Source organism: Gamsiella multidivaricata (assembly GCF_025024155.1).
Source record: "Gamsiella multidivaricata strain RSA 2152 chromosome Unknown BC939scaffold_24, whole genome shotgun sequence".
NCBI lineage: Eukaryota > Fungi > Mortierellomycota > Mortierellomycetes > Mortierellales > Mortierellaceae > Gamsiella > Gamsiella multidivaricata.
In genome coordinates, this window is record NW_026251732.1 from 224,517 (window position 1) to 244,289 (window position 19,773).

At 47.5% G+C, this 19,773-nt stretch overlaps 8 protein-coding genes and 1 non-coding gene across 9 annotated transcripts; 6 read left to right on the forward strand and 3 right to left on the reverse strand.

Annotated features, from left to right (window-relative positions):
* The first annotated feature begins 1,866 nt into the window (after window positions 1–1,866).
* On the forward strand, window positions 1,867–1,938 carry BC939DRAFT_t84. Its single transcript has one exon. It is a non-coding gene; the product is annotated as a tRNA-Met (tRNA).
* Window positions 1,939–2,020: 82 nt separating this feature from the next.
* On the reverse strand, window positions 2,021–4,219 carry BC939DRAFT_448103 (uncharacterized protein). The gene is made up of 6 exons (XM_051555177.1): window positions 3,966–4,219; window positions 3,771–3,835; window positions 3,586–3,670; window positions 3,320–3,481; window positions 2,910–3,206; window positions 2,021–2,794 (listed from the first exon to the last, which is right to left on the reverse strand). The coding sequence occupies exons 1-6, from the start codon at window positions 4,028–4,030 to the stop codon at window positions 2,125–2,127; spliced, it is 1,344 nt and encodes a 447-aa protein (XP_051413403.1). The 5' UTR covers window positions 4,031–4,219; the 3' UTR covers window positions 2,021–2,124.
* Window positions 4,220–6,739: 2,520 nt separating this feature from the next.
* On the forward strand, window positions 6,740–8,892 carry BC939DRAFT_448109 (fatty acid desaturase-domain-containing protein). The gene is made up of 2 exons (XM_051555178.1): window positions 6,740–8,117; window positions 8,342–8,892. The coding sequence occupies exons 1-2, from the start codon at window positions 7,211–7,213 to the stop codon at window positions 8,599–8,601; spliced, it is 1,167 nt and encodes a 388-aa protein (XP_051413404.1). The 5' UTR covers window positions 6,740–7,210; the 3' UTR covers window positions 8,602–8,892.
* A 318-nt stretch (window positions 8,893–9,210) lies between these two features.
* Window positions 9,211–10,990, forward strand: BC939DRAFT_395836 (ribosomal protein S5 domain 2-type protein; the record flags this gene model as incomplete). Its single annotated transcript, XM_051552247.1, has 7 exons — window positions 9,211–9,282; window positions 9,383–9,519; window positions 9,569–10,042; window positions 10,099–10,225; window positions 10,320–10,433; window positions 10,545–10,698; window positions 10,800–10,990. The coding sequence occupies 7 exons, from the start codon at window positions 9,211–9,213 to the stop codon at window positions 10,988–10,990; spliced, it is 1,269 nt and encodes a 422-aa protein (XP_051413405.1).
* Window positions 10,991–11,745: 755 nt separating this feature from the next.
* On the forward strand, window positions 11,746–13,992 carry BC939DRAFT_483791 (malate dehydrogenase, NAD-dependent; the record flags this gene model as incomplete). Its single annotated transcript, XM_051559208.1, has 5 exons — window positions 11,746–11,755; window positions 11,894–12,109; window positions 12,261–12,307; window positions 12,746–12,894; window positions 13,431–13,992. 5 exons carry the CDS (start codon window positions 11,746–11,748, stop codon window positions 13,990–13,992), a joined length of 984 nt encoding a protein of 327 aa, XP_051413406.1.
* A 1,124-nt stretch (window positions 13,993–15,116) lies between these two features.
* On the forward strand, window positions 15,117–15,906 carry BC939DRAFT_476127 (uncharacterized protein; the record flags this gene model as incomplete). The annotated part of the gene is made up of 3 exons (XM_051558569.1): window positions 15,117–15,345; window positions 15,481–15,666; window positions 15,803–15,906. The coding sequence occupies 3 exons, from the start codon at window positions 15,117–15,119 to the stop codon at window positions 15,904–15,906; spliced, it is 519 nt and encodes a 172-aa protein (XP_051413407.1).
* A 55-nt stretch (window positions 15,907–15,961) lies between these two features.
* Window positions 15,962–17,630, reverse strand: BC939DRAFT_448126 (ribosomal protein L7/L12 C-terminal domain-containing protein). The gene is made up of 5 exons (XM_051555179.1): window positions 17,589–17,630; window positions 17,198–17,241; window positions 16,840–17,011; window positions 16,520–16,729; window positions 15,962–16,387 (listed from the first exon to the last, which is right to left on the reverse strand). Exons 1-5 carry the CDS (start codon window positions 17,589–17,591, stop codon window positions 16,271–16,273), a joined length of 546 nt encoding a protein of 181 aa, XP_051413408.1. The 5' UTR covers window positions 17,592–17,630; the 3' UTR covers window positions 15,962–16,270.
* A 108-nt stretch (window positions 17,631–17,738) lies between these two features.
* Window positions 17,739–18,509, forward strand: BC939DRAFT_123829 (uncharacterized protein). Its single transcript, XM_051550012.1, has one exon. It carries the CDS (start codon window positions 17,800–17,802, stop codon window positions 18,256–18,258), a length of 459 nt encoding a protein of 152 aa, XP_051413409.1. The 5' UTR covers window positions 17,739–17,799; the 3' UTR covers window positions 18,259–18,509.
* Window positions 18,387–19,283, reverse strand: BC939DRAFT_515024 (uncharacterized protein). The gene is made up of 3 exons (XM_051561140.1): window positions 19,188–19,283; window positions 18,657–19,057; window positions 18,387–18,558 (listed from the first exon to the last, which is right to left on the reverse strand). Exons 1-3 carry the CDS (start codon window positions 19,269–19,271, stop codon window positions 18,516–18,518), a joined length of 528 nt encoding a protein of 175 aa, XP_051413410.1. The 5' UTR covers window positions 19,272–19,283; the 3' UTR covers window positions 18,387–18,515.
* Between the last annotated feature and the right edge of the window lie 490 nt (window positions 19,284–19,773).

Genomic DNA, 19,773 nt, shown 5'->3' on the forward strand with positions numbered 1-19,773 from the left:
TGCATGGCCTCCCATTCCTGCTGTTGCTTGTCAATACGGCGGCTGAGTACCGCTTGAAGTTGCTGCATAGCGGCGTGCTCCTCTCGCCACGATTTGGTGGCGCCCATTGTCGCAGTAGTAGAAGCGACGGAAGCACCGGCACTGTTATTGGTAGTAGTAGGTTTGTTGGCCGAGGTCGAACTGACTGCAGCCGTGTTGGTTCTCTCCACACCCTTGCCTTTGTTCGTTAGGGCACCTTTGTAGTCCATGGCTTTCGCCTGGATGGTAGCGGCCGCTTTTTTGGATACCGGGTGGGTTGAAGAGCTCTGGGACGAGGAAGATCGTGGAGAGGGGGTTGTCTGGCTGGTCGACCTGGATGGCGACGTTACCTTAGACGGACTAGTGGTAATTCCTCGAATGGCCATCGTGTTTGCCTTGCGTGCAGCCTGCAGCTTTTTGCGCAACTGGAGGACCTCGCAAGCTGGTTGGCCATGGTTGGGGCTGCCACAGGTGCGGCAGGTGCGCTGGGTTGCCTCGGTCCATTCGGTGTCTTTGCCCTCAATTTGGAACACCCTGTTGATCACACGCTCCCGCTGCGCCGCGGTAGAGAAATAAACGAATGCCTCAGGAAGGCGACGTTTGGTTGCCGTGCTCAGTGGCATGGAGATAGAGTGCACCGAAGCCTCTCCGTTGGGTGCTGGGATGGTCTGGAACAATTCCAGGACGTCCAAAGGTGTGTACCACGCTGGAAGGTGCGCGAGCTTCATCGTAAGCTCGCTATTGAAGGGGCAAGGATGGTCGCCCAGGTGAGTGACAGCTCCAGAGTCCTTGCCGATGATCACATACGTAACTTTTTCCTCTATCATCCTAGTGACAGCGGTGGGGTTGGCGAATGTGACTCGCGCGGTAGCCATGGAGTGGGTTTTGTTGAAACCCATTTCAACGGAGCGGACCACGCCCCATCTGCCCATGGCAGCGTAGACCTGGTCCTCCTTGGTATTCCAGGCGATGTTGTTGAGGCGCACAACTTGGCTTTCTTTAGCCTTTTGCCTGGTTGTGGTGTACTCCTGGAAATGAGTCCTCACTGGTTTGCCGTCTTCGTCCATGTTAGTGAAACCGCAACGAAGGGCGGCCTGTAGTTGGTCACTCGTGCCGACCTCAAAGACGACGGTTGGGATAAGGACCATGGGGTCATCGTCCACGAAATACTCCATGGCCCCTTGTCCAATAATTGTTGCCTTTTTACTCAAGACCGTGTTGATGTCGATCATGAGATTTGGTAGGTAGGGACGCCTGCCTTCACAGATTGCAGAGGCAGGGATCATCAGCCAGTGCCGGCGACGCCTGGAAACAATGGTGAAATCCTTGGCGGGAGTCATCTCCTCCAAGGATTGAGTGGGTTCAGGTGTGCCAGCAGAAGATGCTGGGAGCTGGGTGTAAACCTCGTCAGAGGCCACAATAGGGCTCGACCCTTCAGTGCCCTCCATAGGCTCGTCCGGGTCGTGATCGGTAAAACCTCGAGGAGGCATATCCAAGAGGTTGGACCGCGAAAGCGAAAAGAAAAAATATAAAAAATAAAAGGGTTGCTAAAATCTGATGGGCCTCAGATGATGGCGAATGGGAGAGTGAATCTCTAGAAAAAGAGATGGGAATGACCGCCTCAGAGAGCGGAATGAGAAAATCACAAGGAACCGGACTGGTATCCTCGCACGAACGAACAAAAGTGTAAAAGACGTTTTGAAGTTGCTATAACCGATGTGTACGGAAGGAAGAGTGCCTCCGGCGTGCAAATAAAGGGCATGTGCAAATAAGGATGTGTGCAATTAGAGATATGTGGCTGTGTGCGGCATATGTAGGCTCGTAGGCCGCTGCACTACAAGACGATAAAGCAAAGTCGCCCAGAGGAAGAGCGCTGGGCTCATAACCCAGAGGTCGGTGGATCGAAACCACCCTTTGCTACATCTTTTCCATTTTTCCTGACTAAGTTGAATCGTTCATCTTTTTGCTGTCTTCAATTAAGGATCAAACGAGCGAATAATTCCTTTTCTGCACACGACTCGTTAGCCTACAGTTAACTAAGAAGTGGGAGAATGGCTTTTTTCTTTGTTTTGCATTGGGAAAAAAGATAGGGTATTATCCCCATGTCTACAATAGTCCGTCATCCTCCTCGTCCTGGTAATAGTTACGGCCAGGTGGTGGCACACCTGGATGCTGCTGAGGCTGCTGAGTCTGCTGAGGCTGCTGCGGAGGCTGTGAACGCTGTTGTTGGTTCGGTTGCTGTGGGTAGGGCTGATGCATATTCTGGTTTTGTTGGTGGTGAGGCACTGCTGCAGGCGGAGCTCCCTCTGTCAGCGCGTGCCAATCTGCTTCACTCCTCTCATCCTGAAGATGTGCAGGATGTGTGCTGCGTGCACCTGCAGTCGGTGTGATATTATATCCACCACTCGTCGACGGCTGCTGCTGCTGCTGCTGGCGTTGAGGCGGCTGTCCCTGGTACTGGTTAGGATTACCAAAGCTGCTATTGTTGTTGTTGTATTGCTGGGGTGGAGGCTGTGATGAGTATCCGTTGCTGAAGATATTTCTAGTGTTTTGAGGTCCAGGACCAGGGGGAGGGGGTCCGTCGACGTATCCGCCTCCAGAGATGAGGTCGTTCGAGATGACAATGCTGCGGGCGAGGCGAGCAACTTCGTTATCGAGGAAGCCGACGTGTTGACGCGCCGCGGCTTGGTTATAGTAGTTTTGGTCCCGATGTTCGAAGGCGTCGAGCATCGCGTGCGCAACTGCTGATTCTTCTGAGCGCACGAATCCGTCGACCCTAAGGCAGATGTTGTCACAAGCATGTGGAGAAAGTGAGTAAAACAGTGCTAGATAAAGTGATAAGCAAGACGACATAGCAAAAAAAAAAGAAAAAAAAAGTAGGAGGAACTTACGCGCAGAATTCCTGGAACTTCTTGCCGGCCTCGACTTCGTCGCCCGCGGCGAGTTGGACGATGATGACACTGAGGAGAGTCTTGTAGTACGCAAATTTGTTGGCGGTGCCGGCCTGAACGTTACCAAGACGGATCAGAATCTCGGTAGCTTTGTCGAAGCGCCTATGCTTAACTAGCAAGGAGATCGTTCGCTTATAGGTGTCGGTCGCATACTTTGCACGGTCCTCATTTTCGTAAATGTTGCAGGCTCCAATGTAAAGATCCATGGCTGCCTCCACAGAGATCGGCTCCATTGCTCTGTTGTTGTTATTATTTTGTCATGGATAGGTGGTTAGTCGACGCTTTCAGCCAGTGTTCAATTAGTTGGCCGCATTCAGTATAGGTTTCTGTAAATACGTGCTGTAGCTTACTTTGCGCCCTTCTCTAACATATCTGCAGCACGATCGGGGGTCATGTTCTGCATAAAGAGTTCACTTGCTCGCTTGTACATATCAGCAGCACGCTCGGGTTGGCCCAGATTCTGGAGACAGACGTTTCCACCATTTTCGAGCGCACGACCAGCCATGAAATAACTAAATGTATTAAAAAGATACATTAAACATGGGGTTTCGTCATAATACCGCCCAGTGGTTATCTCGATGACTGCACGGAATTAATAACTGCACGGAATCGATACCTGGTGGCACTGATCATGGCGTCCGAAGCCTTGATGAACGCCTGAACAGACTGCTCATAGGACTTGCCTGCCTTGAAGGATTGTGCTGCAAGCAGTTGAGGTTGTGTAAAAAGGACAAAGCGGTCAGTGGACTGTAACCTCTACATAAAAAGTAGTTCAATCGCCCAAGCAACGAGGTATGATACCTGCTTTTTCATAGTATTGCGCCGCAATATCCCAGTCTGGTTTCTTGAACCAGCTTTTCTCTGTGCTATTTGTTCAGAATCGGGAGAAAAAGAATGTCAGTATGAGATCTCATGCCATCATCTTTTCTCCTGGCGAATGAGTCGAGACATAGTAACGAGGTCAACGTGATGGTGAAGAGCAGAAGGATACACTACTTTTTGTCGGCCTCATGCATAAACTTGATGGCGTCCTTCAGACGCGCTTCTTCCAGTCCTGCCATGTTGTTAATGAATTCTTAGAGGTGATTGGAAGAGGTGGAAGCGAGTGTTAGGGATGAAGAGTGAAAGGAAACAGGTGATGAAGTAACCGGTCCTGTGCACCATGTCCACAAAATTGGGCTTTTGGCTGCAGCCCTCGGCCGCAGCGCCGCGTCGAAATTTGCCCAAGAACAATTGAACGCAATTTTAAGTGGAAGCGAGCATATCGAACCACCTCCTCAGCTTCAGCGAGAAAGACGCGCAGCTCGATTGTGCTCCAAGCCGTATCGTCAAATCGATATTGAAATGTTCAGAGGACCTGTTTAAACCGCTGGCAAAGACCATTACGCATCACTACAGGATTTAGAGGTAAAACGTTGCGTTGCGCAATTGGGCGGAAGAGAGCGTTCTCCTAGGCACTAATGAGAAGGTGCGCAGGTCGAATGTGATTCGGGCGGTATCGTTCATTCAACATTACTGCGTTGATCATTTCTGTTCAAATTGCCTCGAAAACGAACTGTCAACTCGAATGTTCAAGGGTTACAGCCGTACAGTATTTAGTCTCTGATCAACCATCGCTTGGTTGTCAGAAGCAGCAGCAGCAGGGACAGACGAAGCGAGCAGATCTGGATCTGGCGTTGTAACTGCAATGCTCAATAGTCGTCCAGACCTAACGTACCTTTTTAAATATATTAGCCCTAATGCATCTCATTTATCTCAAATTCGACGTCTTTGTTATAAACAGCGGCGTTGTTCTAGAAAATGAGGTCGGACGATTTCTTTCAAAGCGTCGAGTTGCTCAATGCATAACTTAGCAGTTGAAATATTTCGCTCATACAATGCAAAGTGCTGTTGACTAACGCGTATTGGTACTGCTGTGGAACCATCGTGCGCCTCGAACTACTTACATATATTTAGAGCGGAGATATAGTCTGTACCACCGCTCTTCTATCCAGTTGTCTTCGACTTGTAACCTGTCCCTTATTACTTATTGTTGTCTATCCCTAGTCCCCAATATGTATTACGCGAAAGCTACGAGCCATATTAGTGAAAGCAAGAGTAGCCGCATAGCTGCATAGCTGGGCGGAATATGTAGGTAGGTTAGACATGGATGTTGTTCAGGGATATAAAGACTGCGGACTAAAATTCTGCTTTCGAGGCTGTGTGTATGTCAATATAGCAAGTCCTAGCCAATATAAGGTCACCAGTTGTTGAACGCTGTTATCATGCTCACTGTGAGCTGTCGCGGTCGCCCATGGTTTTGATACCTTTTGGTAGCGGTTGCAAGCGGTGATTGTATACACACTTGTCGTTCTATGGGACTAGGATGGATGCTGGGATGAGATATAAATGGCCTTAGCAGAAACACAGACGACGTGAGCTTTTACCAAGGATGGATACCGAAATTAGAGTTCAAGTTGTATCCAGCACAGCATGGACAGCGTAGCACAAAGAGTGGTAGGGGATTGCTTGCGCACATGGTAAATCCGTGTTATAATTCAAGAGTTGAAGCTTGTAACATATATTCTCCGACACTGGTCATTTATTTGCCTTGTTGAGAACCGGTTTGCGGGGCACCCACCGTGTGCGTCCGTTTTTCAAACGCCCACTCGAGCCAACAATCAATACAAGGCTATAGACGGCAATGGATCAATCACTGCTGTTTACTGTAAGAGCAACTTAATATCTCTATTGTTTTTAAGAGAAGACCTCAGTAACTGCAGCTCACTTACGTGTGCGGATAACAAACAACGCGAATACGTATGCGGTTCCATTTAATGAGCAGCAAAAGCAGCATAACACTGGTTACTATGCTCCATGCTCAATTCGAAGGTCAATAGCAGCGTGTTCAGGAGAACGAATCAGGATTAAGGACAGAGCAGTATACACATAAATAAGAGGGACATCGGTAACTGCGTTCCACTGTGAAGCACATGCAAGTCTTTAAATCTGATACTTCCGCACCTAACCCTAGTTTTCGTTCATTATGCTCATCCAACGCATGTCGACTCCTTTTCTGTCATGGTGGGTTTGATGCGCGTTAACGTGCTGGCCATCATTGTCATTGCCATGTTACTTTTGCTGGTCTTTGCAATAAGTCAATTCTCCACCCAATGATACCAACCCGAACCACGGTTAAAATCCTGCCGTTTACGTGGGATTGCTCCATAAGATATCGCTCTTATCAACGAACATCTGGCGCCCTTCTCGAGAGCTTGATGACAGTTGATACTGTTCAACTGCGCAGGCATCCTTAACGTTGAGGCAGAATGCCATGGTCACGATTATTGTTGTTGCCCTTCCTCTGACATTCGGCGCCCATATCTATCCTTATCATCGACGACAATCCCACCATTGCTCCCAAGCAATAGAGAGGGTTCGTTCTTCATTATCTCGCTCATTTTGTAGTGTATTGGCTTGGGGCTGAGTTCAATAATATACAAGCAAACTACAGTACGGCGTATGACATGGTGACATAGTCGACGCTCAGCCGTATGGACAGTAGGCGCAATGTGTCACGTATAATACATGCAACTTCCGCTGCATGATGATCTCCGTCGGGGATATGCATCGGAACAACGCGTGTAAGCAGTGGTTTAACGATATAGCGTTGATGGACCTCTTTGGCAATGGTTCTTCTCGGCACTGGTTTGTCTCGGCAATTGTTCTTTGTACCCAGTTTCAGGAATTTCCTGTTGCATTGATGAACATAGTAAGAGGGAAGAAAAAAAAAAAAAAAAAGAAAGAAAGAAAAGAGGAAGGAAGGCGCAATTAGTTTGGAGAGGCTGCTACACGGAAGGCGGATACAAGTACTTGATGGCTTAGCAGCGTATGCTGTATGTAGCTTTCTGCGCTGAACACGAACGACGATCTGATAACTGTGGGGGATGGATCGCATGCGCAAAGAGATAGCCCTTCTCTCCCTGATTTGAGTTCGTAAAATTTACTTTGTGTGAAACAAACCAACGGGTTCTGCTGGAATGTTTTTTTTTGATTGGGCAGTCCTGGTACTTCCTCGCTGAGAACCTGGTCCCTGAAAAAAAAGACTATTCTCAGGCATCATCATCATCATCATCTGGCCGAGTAGAAGACCCCTTTCTCATCCTTTTCTTCTTTTCATCCCCACTCCTCTCCTCCCCCTCCTCCCTTTCCCTCTGTCCACTCCCTCCCTTTCCCTCTCATCCCTTCCGCCAAGAGTCAGTATGTCCAGCCCATCGCCCACTGTCAACCAGAGGGAAAAGTACCAGGACCAGTTGCCAAGCGACCCCAAGGCCCTGGACAACCGCTTCCCCCTGTACCTTGGCGACTGGGTCAAATCCGACCCCCGCAAGGACGATGACCTGGCCATGGACAACATGGACGAGCCTCACATGAAGCGCAAGCTGGCCATCCTCAAGAAGCATCCCGAAATCGAAGGGCTCTACGGCCACGATTCCAGGACCTCCCTCATCACAATTGCCGCTGCCGCTGCCCAAGTCTACTTTGCCTACTTATTCGGTCGGGTCTGGACAGAGACCTTCTGGGGATTCGTTGCCTTTGCCTACGTCGTCGGAGGATCTATCACAGCTCTCTACGGTGTCCTGATCCACGAGGCCACCCACAACCATGCTGCACCCACGGTCTTCCTGAACAAGTTGGTGGGATTGACTGCCAACATTGGCATCCCCGTCCCCATCTACGCTTCGTTCCGTCGTTATCATCTCGAGCACCACACCTACCAGGGAGTCACTGGAATGGATCCTGACCTTCCCTTGGAGTGGGAGAAGAAGATGATCCGCGGCAATGCCGCCTTGAAGCTGCTATGGCTCTTTATCTACCCAGTCATGTATGTTGTCCGCGGTGCCGCCATGAAGAAGAAGCCCTCGACTTGGGAAATCTACAACATCATTTTCACAGTCTGCTCAGATGCGCTCGTGGTCAAGTTCTGCGGCTTGCGCGGCCTGTTGTACCTGTTTGTGTCGCTCTGGTTCGGTTATGGCCTGCACCCTGGCGCTGCCCACTTCATCCAGGAGCACTATACCTTTGACGATGGTCAGGAAACTTACTCATACTACGGTATCCTCAACAAGCCATACATGAACATTGGTCTCCACATGGAGCACCACGACTGTAAGTTTCATTTTATTTTAGTGTCGTCCTGCCAAGTGATGCTTCCTATTTTTGAGTTGGACCCTCCGATGGGAAACGGTTTTGATTCGTTCCTCTGAAGTGTGCAGCCACTTTCACGATCAGCCCACTCAAGCGCCACTCTTCTCCCGTCCGAAACTGGGTGTTCTTAATCCGTTTTAATGTACTAATCTGAAAATGGCCTCTTCGCTCTGTATACCCAATAGTCACCAAGGTCGCATGGTCTCGTCTGCCCAAGGTCCGCGCCATGGCCCCTGAGTTCTATGACTCGATGGCATATCACACCTCGTGGTTGCTCGTCCACTGGAAGTTCATCACCGAGCCCGGTTACGGCCCTCAGTCCCGTCTCGGACGCTCAATGGAGGATCACAAGGCTGCTCGTAAGCAGGTCGGAAAGCTGCGCCGGGCTGACGAGCATGCCTACGAGGAGATGGCTCTGGATGCACAGAAGACGAAGGATGATTAAACACAGGGATTCAGGACAGCCGAGAGAAAATTGGAGTGGAGCGAGCCCTTTCGGATAGCGCTCGGATTTATTCCCATGTTGGGTAGGAGGAGAGACAGGGGAGCATACTATTTGGAATAGTACGCACCCAGCATGGCATTTCTTCCCTTTTCTTTTGGTCGTTCGCATCGTCCTCCTGTTTCACTACCCATATATGCTCAACGTAGACCTTCCCTTGTGTTATTTTCATCTCTCTTTCAGTTCAAGTTACCCTACAATATATACACAAACTCATACGCAACTGCGCTCTTATAATTAATTCACTCGAAGCACCAAACGATACTTTCACTGAACTTGTTATGCCAATGAAACGCGCACCCTGTCCATAAACGCGCACCTTGTCCATAAATGCACACACACATCCGCAATACCATCGAGTCGTTTACAGCGGTTTTGCACAAGAGCACAGCAGCATGCCGTGATCTACGGACGAGTCGTTATTCATATTTACCCAGGCTCAAAAAAAAGGAGCACTTGCAACAGTCACCTCGCCGGCATCGAACCACTTTTTTTTATTCAACCTCATCTCTCATCCCGCTTTCATCATACCCTCACAATCATCGCGTCCTGATGCCATCCTACTTCACATCCGCTCCTGGAAAAGTCATTCTGTTTGGCGAACACGCTGTCGTCTATGGAAAGGTCAGCACGCTGACTATTCTGTATCTGTTTCACCCCATAATTTTTTTTTTAATCGCTACTAAATTGTCTGTGCCACCAATTTTTCTGTTCCTGAAAAAAGGTGGCAACTGCTGGCTCGCTGGGTCTGCGATCATACTGCTTGATCCAGGACAGGACAGACGGCGCCATCAGCGTCAACCTGCCGGATGTGCAGCTCGAACGAACATGGAGATCGACAGACGTTCCTCGCCAGGCTCGGTGGGAAGGTATGAATTGATGCGATTACGAACCAAAGCCTTGGTTTCAGAGGTGCCAATGTTGACTCTCCGTTGCTTTATTCCTATGGCATAGGCTATCCTTATCCGCCTGCAACAATGGATAACACGGTGTTGGATCAACTGGCCACATTTGTGGACCTTGCTGCCTACACCAACCGATCCCAAGCTACGATCGCACTCTTATACCTTCACTCATACCTTACCTCAGATGAGATTGTCATTCAGGGATACGATTTCAGTGTGCGGTCAAACTTGCCCGTCGGCGCAGGGTTGGGCTCATCAGCATCATACTGCGTCTGCCTTGCGACAGCATTGTTGAAGTTGAACGGTCATTTAGATACTGGGCTTTTGGATGCAGCAGCGCAGCGGGATCTGATCAATCAGTGGGCATTCCAAGCAGAGAAGGTCATTCATGGAAACCCTAGTGGGATCGACAACACTGTCAGTACCCTCGGAGGAGCCGTGATGTTCAAGAAGGGCGAAAAAATTGAGCCGCTGCCTGGGTAATTATCCGCGGAACTGTCCGGGTTGCTCTCATTCAGTACTCAGGGTAGTTCAGTACTAACAAGGCATCCCTATCTTTGATACGCTTTAGATTCCAATCGTTGCGATTCCTCCTTACTAATACTCGAGTTCCAAGGGAGACACAAGTCCAAGTCGCCAACGTCCGGAAGTTGCATGACAAGGTATGCTGTGTTTCCAAGGTTCATAAGGAAGGAGGCAAGCTACTCTGACTGTTTGACACTGACATTCAAACTGCATTTGGACTCTTATCCTCAGTTCCCTAGCGTGGTTAACCCTGTGCTGGATGCCATCCATGAGATCAGTGTTTCATGCAAGGAAATGTTTGGCCAGGATGGACTGGACAGAGAACGCTTGCTTTCTCGCTTCGGCGTAAGTCTTGAATTGCCGTCGGACAAATCTGCAGTTGCTCATAGCTACCCTTCCATAGACAATCTGACATTTTCTTCCTTTCCGACTATCTGTTATTTTCGCAATATCCAGGAACTGGTAGACGTGAACCATGGATTGTTAGCTGCTCTTGGAGTGTCCCACCCCGCACTCGAGAAGGTACGAGAGATCTCTGCCAAGATCGGCCTCAAGTCCAAGTTGACAGGAGCTGGAGGCGGGGGATGTGCACTGACCTTGATCCGCGATGGTGAGACCACTTTCTTTATCGCTCCTAGGATCGGATTATAAGAGTTCTGTATAGATTTAACTCTAATAACCCTTTAACTTTGTCTTATCTTTAAACAAAAGACGTGTCGCCCGAAACGATCGCAGTGGTGAAGCAATTGCTCGAGGCCGAGGGGTTTCAGTGCATGGAGACCCAGGTCGGTGGTCCTGGCGCCGGCGTGTTAACGCTCGACCAGGCAACTCCGGTCACGGAGTTTCTGGCACACGATAGGGCGTACTTTGATGCGACTCAAAACTGGGCGTATTTTGCTTAAACAGGGGTACCTAGACAAGAACCAGACGACCTCAACTCAATGTCAAAAAGCTTTTAGTACCAATAATAATAAAGTAGCCTTCATCAGTTTTTAGCCATTACGCAGTAGTGCGTGTTCTTTGCTATCAAATTCCCAGTAACACACAGGTACGCCGCAAACCTCATGTCAGCATGTACCAGTGGACTGTAGTAATGTATCCAAAGCAAAAGGAGTGTATCCGAAGCCTGGTCGTATCGTTGAGAACTAAACGGTAAAAGAAATAATACTTTGCTGGATATTTATATCATGATAAGGCGATAATCGCGTCTTTGATTCGATAGCGATTGCCGCAAGACGCGTCGGTAGCTTCCCATTGAGAGCACGTTTGTGAGATGTATGGGTATTCTGTGAACAACACCGAGCCCCACAAATAGCGAACGAACCCCACGATCAAGAACCCAGTTTTATTTTGAACCCATGAAGGCGACTTCAACTGAATTGGATAGAATATTGTTGACATGTTCCGCCATAAGAGGTAATCGGTCTTGGATAAGTCGGTGTAAATGATGCTGGCAAAGCAAGTGCTTGGAAAGAAGGGTTAACCAGGACCAAGACAGGAGTCTCGCTTCTCGTTTTGTCATCGCCTTCATTCCTTCGGTTTCCCTCATTCCACTTCTTGCCTTTCTTCTCATTCCTTCTTTCTCTTCTTCCTTCAACACACACACACTCTTCCAATTTACTCCCCAAATTTTCCCCTAAGCACAATACACATCAATATGGTCAAAGGCAAGTAGACATGCGTCATGAAATAAGCACAGCGCTTTAGCTGACTTTACAAGCATTTCATACCCCATGGCCACTCCATTCCGTTATCCAAACTAACGCTTGTGTGTCCTCAATCCTGTCTGTAACCAACCTTTTTAGTTGTCATCTGTGGAGCCGCTGGCGGTATCGGTCAACCCCTTTCTCTTCTCCTGAAGCAATCGGAGCTGATTACACACTTAGCACTGTACGATGTCGTGAATGCGCCCGGTGTTGCTGCTGATCTGTCGCACATCAACACCCGTTCCACGGTTTCGGGACATGGCAAGGAGGAAATGGACGAGGCCTTGAAGGATGCGCATACCGTCGTCATTCCTGGTAAGTCTGTTTCTCGTTTTATGTCTTCCGTTTCATTTTGAGCGAAGCTGTGGCGAGGGTTTTTTTTATGAACGAAATGGTGGCGTAAGATATAAGGAGGGCCAAGGCTATTGACTAACCAACGCACTGTTTTATATTTCCTTCGCGATAGCTGGTGTTCCTCGCAAGCCTGGTATGTCCAGAGACGATCTCTTCAAGGTGCGTGAACAACCGTTTAATGAACTCATGGGCTATAAACGCCTTCATTGGATTTAGGCATTTTTTTATCTTGCTAGGACATGTCTGAAAAGCAAAAAAGTCAAAATCCATCGCTTCGTTTATGGTGCACAGGCGTTACTACGCATTCGTTACCATTCTGCTCTATGGCCATGCCATTGCGAGCGGGAGCAAAGCCGAGGGATAAGAGAGATGGAGGATAATGCTGGAAATGCATATGATGAGGCTGGATGGCGGGTTTTGTTGGTTCTTTTGGTTTCTTATCAGTATTCATCGCATTGCAGAGAGATCGAAATAATTTTGTTTCTTTATCTTTCGCGACCTTGTGTTGCAGGAACGCGTGATGTGGCATGGGAATTAACCCAGCGGCATATTCACAATCATGACGGCGGAATTTAAAAAATCATTTTCGGATAATAGATCAACGCTGGAATTGTCCGCGATCTCGCTATGGGAGTGGCCAAGAACTGTCCCAGCGCTCATGTCCTTGTGATCTCGAACCCGGTTAACTCGACAGTTCCTATTGTCTGCGAGGTTCTCAAGCAGCACGGCGTCTTTAACCCTAAAAAGTAAGCTTGAATTTCCATGTCGCATCTTTTTCTATTTGACCAAGGATACCGATGGCTGTAGTGATTGCGATCATATTCCTTCTCAGCAGGGATTTCTTTTTTTTTTTGGGGGGGAGGGGGGAGGGTTATACCTTTTGCTTTGTATTTTTTTTATCGCGATATGGAGTGCAATATCTTTCAGGGAATACCTTTGCATTTAGTCAAAAGGACTTTCTCCACGATAGCCTTCGACACTCTTGACGGCATTTCTATTGGACGTTTCATGAACATTATGGTTTTTGATTGTGGCCAGGAGGACAAAACGTTAACGGATTTATGAGAAACTTGCAACAATTCAATTTGCTGCTCATAAATGGGGTGTCATGATAAGAAATGCACGCGGTATCTCTGCAGTGCGAACGTGTATGGAGATAAAAGATTATTTTAGACCCGCAAACGAAAAGAGCAGATTCGAATTACTGTACCATTCGGTGCTATATTCTCCGAGAGCGATAGTGAACAATACTAACCGATTTTGTTGTGTATACTTCAAATAGGGTCTTTGGCATCAGCACGTTGGATGTTGTTCGCTCGTCCAGATTCGTATATGAATTCAACAAGTCGCTTGATCCCCAGAAGACCAGGGTCACTGTCATTGGCGGTCACAGCGGCGTGACAATCGTGCCGGTACTGTCGCAGGTTCCCGGCCAGGCCTTCACAAAGGATCAGATCGATGCTCTGACACACCGCATTCAGTATGGAGGTGACGAGGTCGTGAAGGCCAAGGATGGCGCCGGGTCTGCAACCTTGTCGATGGCATATGCAGGTGCTCGATTCACGAACACGATTCTCCAGGCGACTGTTGCGGGCAAGACAGGACTGGTTGAATCGACCTATGTGAATCTGGCAGCCGATCCCGAAAGTACGGCCGCGTTTAAGGCTCAAACACATCTGGAGTACTTTGCGCAGGATGTCGAGTTTGGACGGGATGGCGCGTCGAAGATTCATTCTCTACCTACGCTTTCGGCGTATGAGCAAGGGTTGTTGGATGCGGCGGTGCCGGAGTTGAAGGCCAATATCAACAAGGGTACTGCGTTCATTACGGACTCGAAGATCTGAGTGACAGGGTCAGGAACAGGAAAATGAGAAAAGCAGCGTCGGTACTATTGTTTTTTTAGCGCGCTTGTTGGAGATTGCGAAATGAACGAGTGGATCTGTACATAAATCCACTTCCGGACTCCTCAAAATAAAGAAACGAAAAACGCGAGATATTGTTATCATTCAGAGTCTATTAGAGATGAGAGCCCGAACGTGCGAAAGGAAGTTCTAGCATCATATGCGGCCGAAGGTGAAGGCATGTCGGCGTTGGAGGTCTATTCCTTAGCTCTCATCCGCTTTATCCACTGGAAAACTTCAGCCACAGGCCTTTGAATCGCAGGTGAGCATGTATAGCGTAATGCTCCTTTTAGGTTCGAATGGCAACGCTGGTATGTTCCTTGCGGACTTGATTGACTGTAAATCTGTAATTCTTGATCTATCAGCACCCTTTCTGTGCTGAAAGAGAAAAATTGCAAGAAAGAGAATCAAGAAGAAAGAAACCATGATACAGATTACTTACCAGTTGCGTGGAAGATCCAGCACCCGGTCCATGTATGCTGTCTAGGCAGAGGCGATAAATGGCTTTTAAATAAATGTGTCTTTATTCATTAGCTCATAAGCCTGAACCTCCTGGGTCGTGCATTCTGCCGTTGCGTGTATGGTTAGGATGCTCTCCCTTTAATATCTCATTACTGAGCCGGCCTTTTGTCTCTTCCAATATGGTTTCGTCTTAACTCGACTTCAAGTTTAAAAGGACGATCGAACATTGCGCTCGTCGTCCTTTTCTCATCATCCTGGCATAATCGATAAATCGTTGCCGATCTCTCATCTCGCGCTTCAGCTTGCATGAATTTATCGTCCTGAACTTTCTTTTCGTGAGATGTTCAGTCGTACGCGGTATGGTGGGTACTTGATAATGGTAGTGCGGCTGAATACATTGGTATCCATCTCTATCAAAGGTACACAAAGCGCGCGACTGACTAAACGTTCGACAGTGAACGGCGCATAGCTCAGCGGACGAATCAGATGCGCGAGAAATAATTTAAGGTTTCATCGAATGGTATTCCTCCAGATCATCATCTCGTTCGTTCGATCACCTCTTCTTCCCCCATCAACCTCATTCTCCCCTTTTATTCTCATCAAGAATGGCAAAGGCAGCGAAACCACTGAAGCCCAGCAAGGCGGCGAAGCAACAACGCAAGCAGCTGGAGAGCGTCAACCCCTTTGCAGACTCGTCTCTTTTCGCCAAAAGCCAGCAGTACATCAAGGATGCACCGGATGCGAGACCCTTTGAAGATATGTCCTATATTATCGTTGGCGTCTTGGGATTCTTCATCTGGAGACTTTCCGTCGCTGTCACCAGCGGACATGAAGGTATATTTCGAAAAGTCAAAAGTCAATCTTACGCCATGATCAACCAGATGCAGCGCGATTGCATCTACCTTCTCCGGAAATTGAAATTTCCTACCTTTTTAATAACACCTGTCTTCCTTTCTTCATGCAATATAGGGGCGATTGGCGTATGGAGCCTGTTCTCATTCGGCTCTGTGGTGATTATCAACGTCTGGACCTTCTTCTTGGTCATGGTCTCGGCGAAACGTCGTGGCGACATTGGTATCCTCCGGATCGTGGACTCGGACATCTTGCGCTTCACGGCCCTCTCGGGTCTCTTCGGCGCCTGGGCAGCGACCCTTTGTAAGTTTCGACAACAGAATCCCATCAGTTTGACAAAGTAACTGTGAATGTTCTCGTCAATGTAAACATCAATCTAACCAATCGATTGTCTCTTCTTTTTTTTTTTTTTTTTTTATTGGGAACTTTGGATGAATAGTGTTCAGATATAGACCTGCGGACAAGACTTACTTCCCCAAGATCATCGGCTTGACCGTCGCCAATATCTTCTGGGTCATTATCTATGTCAGGTATTATCTTTGACGCATGATAAACATGCATACAATTGTACCATATAATAATTTCGCAATAAAAAAAAAGTTGACGTTTAATGACATGTTTGGAATGACATGGTCCTTTTCTTTTTTGGATGTATTTAAAAGAAGAAAAAAAAAGAGAAAAGAGAGCGTCTATGATAAAAAAGAGTACAAATGCCATATGGATGGCGATAAAAAATGCTGCTTCTTGCTCCTCATTGAACCACATTCTATTGCTCCCGTCAGCAATCCCATTATGTTCTTGTTTCGATACGGGTTGTGGTTTCTATATCCTGATATCTCGACTGCGTCGCTTCTGGGCATCTCCAAATCTTCCATATTCCTTCGATCCACTGCTTCCCGTCCTGCTTCTACTCCAACGAAACAGTGGCACCGAGATCCTCGAGGGTCTTCTTCAACTTCTCAGCATCAGCCTTGTTCAAGTTCTCCTTGACGATCTTTGGTGCTCCCTCAACAAACTTCTTGGCCTACAAAGAAAAAAAAAAGAAGAAATAGACACAATAATACAAAATATCAGTTTTAACTCCACCTTCGATCTAATCAAGATCCATTGTCCACAATAAAAAATAAAAATAAAAAAAGTATAAGACAAAACATACCTCGACCAGGTTAATGCCAGGAATGATGTTCTTGATCTCACGGATCAACTTTGCCTTCGCAGCTGCATCGAACTTCTCGAGCTTGACGTTGAACTCTGTCTTCTCCGCGACCTTCTCCTCCTCAACCGGGGCAGCAGCAGCCTGACCATTACCAGCTGAGGCACCACCGCCTCCCATAGGCATAGAGATCTCCTGGATGTTCAAACGGGTCTATAACATAACAGACAGTCAACAAGACAAATAGTCAAAAGCATCAGTTCATTGTTCTTATTTTCAGCCAACTGGTCCATTCAGAATACTTTCCGCTGTCGTCTTTTTACCTTTAGGAGGGAGACCAAATCCGCGGTCTGGAGAAGGGTTAATCCGGAGATCTGGTCAACGATCGAGACGATCTTGGGGTCGACATCCTTGCTAGAGCCGGGGGCCTCCAACTTGTCACCAGCAGCAAACGAGTAGTTGGCAACCCTGCTCACAGCCGCGCGGGAAGCAGTTCTATAAATCAAGAAAGGCAAAAGAAAGAGGAAAACAGTGAGTTGATTAGTCTATATGAGATCGTCATTGTAAAAACATTGTGTTTGCTCGAAACGCTAGGAGTCTCTAATAACCAATTGAGTGATACCCTCAGGAAGCAGGAGAGACAGGTGGATGAAGTAAAAAAAAGAAAAGATAGAGCTGTACCTGGAGATGATGCGGGGAGCAAGACGGGCAGAGACGGTGCGCAACTAAGTTCCGTCGAGAGATATCAAAGGCCAAAAAAGAGGGTCGAATAGGAGAATTGGTAGCGGATTAGCTGCTGAACCCGCATCAAGGATGTCTTCTGATTTTCCAATATGCATTTTGATAGCATGTCGCGTGGCAGAAGCTTGGTATCCCGTTCCCGAGACGTTTGCGTGTGTGTTCGTTCCAAAGCAGACGTTGGTTGATCACGATGTTTAATGATCAGCTCTCCTGGAGTTCGCCGTAATGATTCCAATCCTGTCTTCTTTTCCCCTTGACAATTCTTATTAGTAAAAGCAACGGTATCCTGAGGATGCAAGTTTCGCCGTTGCTGGTCTGTCTGGTGCTTTACCATGGTGAGTGTTTATATGAGGATGTGAGTAAGGTGTGGTGGAAGGCCGGGGGGGAAGAGTATATAAACAAATCCACACGTGCCTCTAGTTGTACCAGTCACGCGTTCTTTTGCCACCAAATGTGTTCAGGTTGCACAAAAAACGTACAAGTCGCGTTCTTTATTATAATCATGCTGGTATATTTGCAATCGCTATGCGGTATGAAGACCCATGGACATACCTACCTCGACCTCCACTGGTGCAATTACCATTCAGATAAAAGTCGGCCCTGTAGCCCTGCAAAACTTCATAGCTTGGATGGAGCAAACTTGGACGATTGAAAAGAGAGCGCCGGTAGATCGAGTGCCTGCGTATGCCTTGTTTCTTATTCTTTTACTCGTCGTAGTTATCATGGCATTGGATATTGTTCTTTTGACGCCTTTTGTTTCTTCGCTTTCTTTCCTTTCTTGTCTTTCTTCATCTTCCATTCTTTTGTTATTGTTATTGTTATTGTTATTGTTATTTTTTTTGTTTTTGTTTTTGTTTTTGTTTTTGTTTTTGTTGTTGTTCTTTAATATTTTTTTTTGTTCATTTCACTCCACGACCTCTTATTCTTATTCTTATTCTTATTCTTATTATCCTATTTTATCCGCACGCCCATCCTGTTTATTGTCCTTCAGCAAGTATTAATAGATGCACCACGGAGCCCTCCTGTTAAAGGCCAAGAGATAAAGAAGCAATCGCAAAGTATGAAAGAAAAAAATACACATGAAAGTCGGCGGCCACATGAGGTCCATGTCCGTAATCCAGTAAGCTGTTCCTAATGTAAACATCCCCTTACGTCCCGCAATTGCACCCTGTCCATCCTTGAAAAAAAAAGCCCCTCAATCTTTCGCCCTACGATAACGACTATTGCCAGTTGGGATGGTCCTGCCTCCTGCTACGCTTTAGTACGGAGCATAGTAACCGCCACGACCGCCACGACCACGTCTAACGCGCATGAACGAAGAAAACAGTGTTATAGGCCACATTTCATAGTATTCGTTCATGACCACACTGTGATAACATAAAGCTGCAAAGATCATTACCCGCCACGTCCACGATATCCTCCGCCATATGGAGGTGGTGCGCCATACATGGGTGGATGGCCATATCCGCCATAAGCACCATGTCCTGCAAACCCTCCACGATAGGCACCACGACCACGGCCACGGCCTCGAGCAGCCATTCCAGGAACGTTCGTACGCTTGGGCGTGACTTTGATCAGACGCGCACGGAAGAGTGAATCGTTCATGACGATGGCATTGGCGACGGAAGAGGCGTCTGCAAACTCAACGTATGCATATCCCTTGGGCTGGCCAGTCCATTTGTCGCACAGGATCGTGATACGGTTGATAGTCCCGCATGACTGAAAATGCGATTGAAGTTCCTCAGGTGTTGAGCCCCAGTCCACGTTTCCGACATAGACCGATCTTGAATCGACAGCCTCCTTATCTAGATGACGATTTTTTTTTTTTTCATTCCATGTGGTTGCTTGTCAGTATTCGCTGGTGGAGGAAAAAAAAATAGTACAAAGAGGATAATGCGAGTTGGAGGTTCTTGGACATGCCTTCTTCAACCATGTTCATGTCCTTCTCTGCCTGGGCTTGCATCTCACGAAGTTTAGCAGCCTCAGCCTCCATCTCCTTGACACGCTGCTTCATGGCCTCAATTTCCTAGGTGTGGCCAAAGAAAAAAGACCATGTAAGTAGACGTGGATATTCTTGAATTGAAATGGTGGCATCACTACCATAGTCAATGAAACAATCATCAGTTTTCCTTGCCTCATCTCCGAGATCCCTCTCGAGATCGTCATTTCCAGCAACAATCTGGTTGTTGATATGCGATTCCTCTGTAGACATGTTTTATAATAAATGTCGATCTAGGTGAGCTATTGAGTGGACAAAAAACAAGGACGAAGAATAGGGCAGTTAGCATTCGTTTAAATAACTTTGGTGGATCCGACGGTGTGCGGACGTTGCCAATGTGCGACAACCGAAGCAGGAAATGGATTGGAAATCAAAGCGCGCTGGCGAGAACAAGAGCGAAGAGGGGGACACCTCTGAGGGCTAATTGAATCAGGGGATGGCACCAATAGGATATGTAACGGGCGCCAACCCTTATCGCCAAAGACATGAAATAAACAAGGAAGCTTCAAATACTGCA

Excerpts from the sequence above, each read along its gene's own strand:
- BC939DRAFT_448103 (XM_051555177.1), bottom strand. The coding sequence starts at position 4,030 with ATGGCAGGACTGGAAGAAGCGCGTCTGAAGGACGCCATCAAGTTTATG. Across the intron at positions 3,836-3,965 it reads ATGCATGAGGCCGACAAAAA|CACAGAGAAAAGCTGGTTCA; the intron begins GTAGTGTATCCT and ends CTGAACAAATAG. Across the intron at positions 3,207-3,319 it reads ATGTTAGAGAAGGGCGCAAA|AGCAATGGAGCCGATCTCTG; the intron begins GTAAGCTACAGC and ends TAACAACAACAG.
- BC939DRAFT_448109 (XM_051555178.1), top strand. The coding sequence starts at position 7,211 with ATGTCCAGCCCATCGCCCACTGTCAACCAGAGGGAAAAGTACCAGGAC. Across the intron at positions 8,118-8,341 it reads CCACATGGAGCACCACGACT|TCACCAAGGTCGCATGGTCT; the intron begins GTAAGTTTCATT and ends TATACCCAATAG.
- BC939DRAFT_448126 (XM_051555179.1), bottom strand. Across the intron at positions 17,012-17,197 it reads GCTCCCCGCATCATCTCCAG|AACTGCTTCCCGCGCGGCTG; the intron begins GTACAGCTCTAT and ends CTTGATTTATAG. Across the intron at positions 16,730-16,839 it reads ATTTGGTCTCCCTCCTAAAG|ACCCGTTTGAACATCCAGGA; the intron begins GTAAAAAGACGA and ends GTTATGTTATAG.
- BC939DRAFT_123829 (XM_051550012.1), top strand. The coding sequence starts at position 17,800 with ATGGACATACCTACCTCGACCTCCACTGGTGCAATTACCATTCAGATA.
- BC939DRAFT_515024 (XM_051561140.1), bottom strand. The coding sequence starts at position 19,271 with ATGAAGCAGCGTGTCAAGGAGATGGAGGCTGAGGCTGCTAAACTTCGT. Across the intron at positions 19,058-19,187 it reads CAGAGAAGGACATGAACATG|GAGGCTGTCGATTCAAGATC; the intron begins GTTGAAGAAGGC and ends CATCTAGATAAG. Across the intron at positions 18,559-18,656 it reads GGATATCGTGGACGTGGCGG|ACGTGGTCGTGGCGGTCGTG; the intron begins GTAATGATCTTT and ends CATGCGCGTTAG.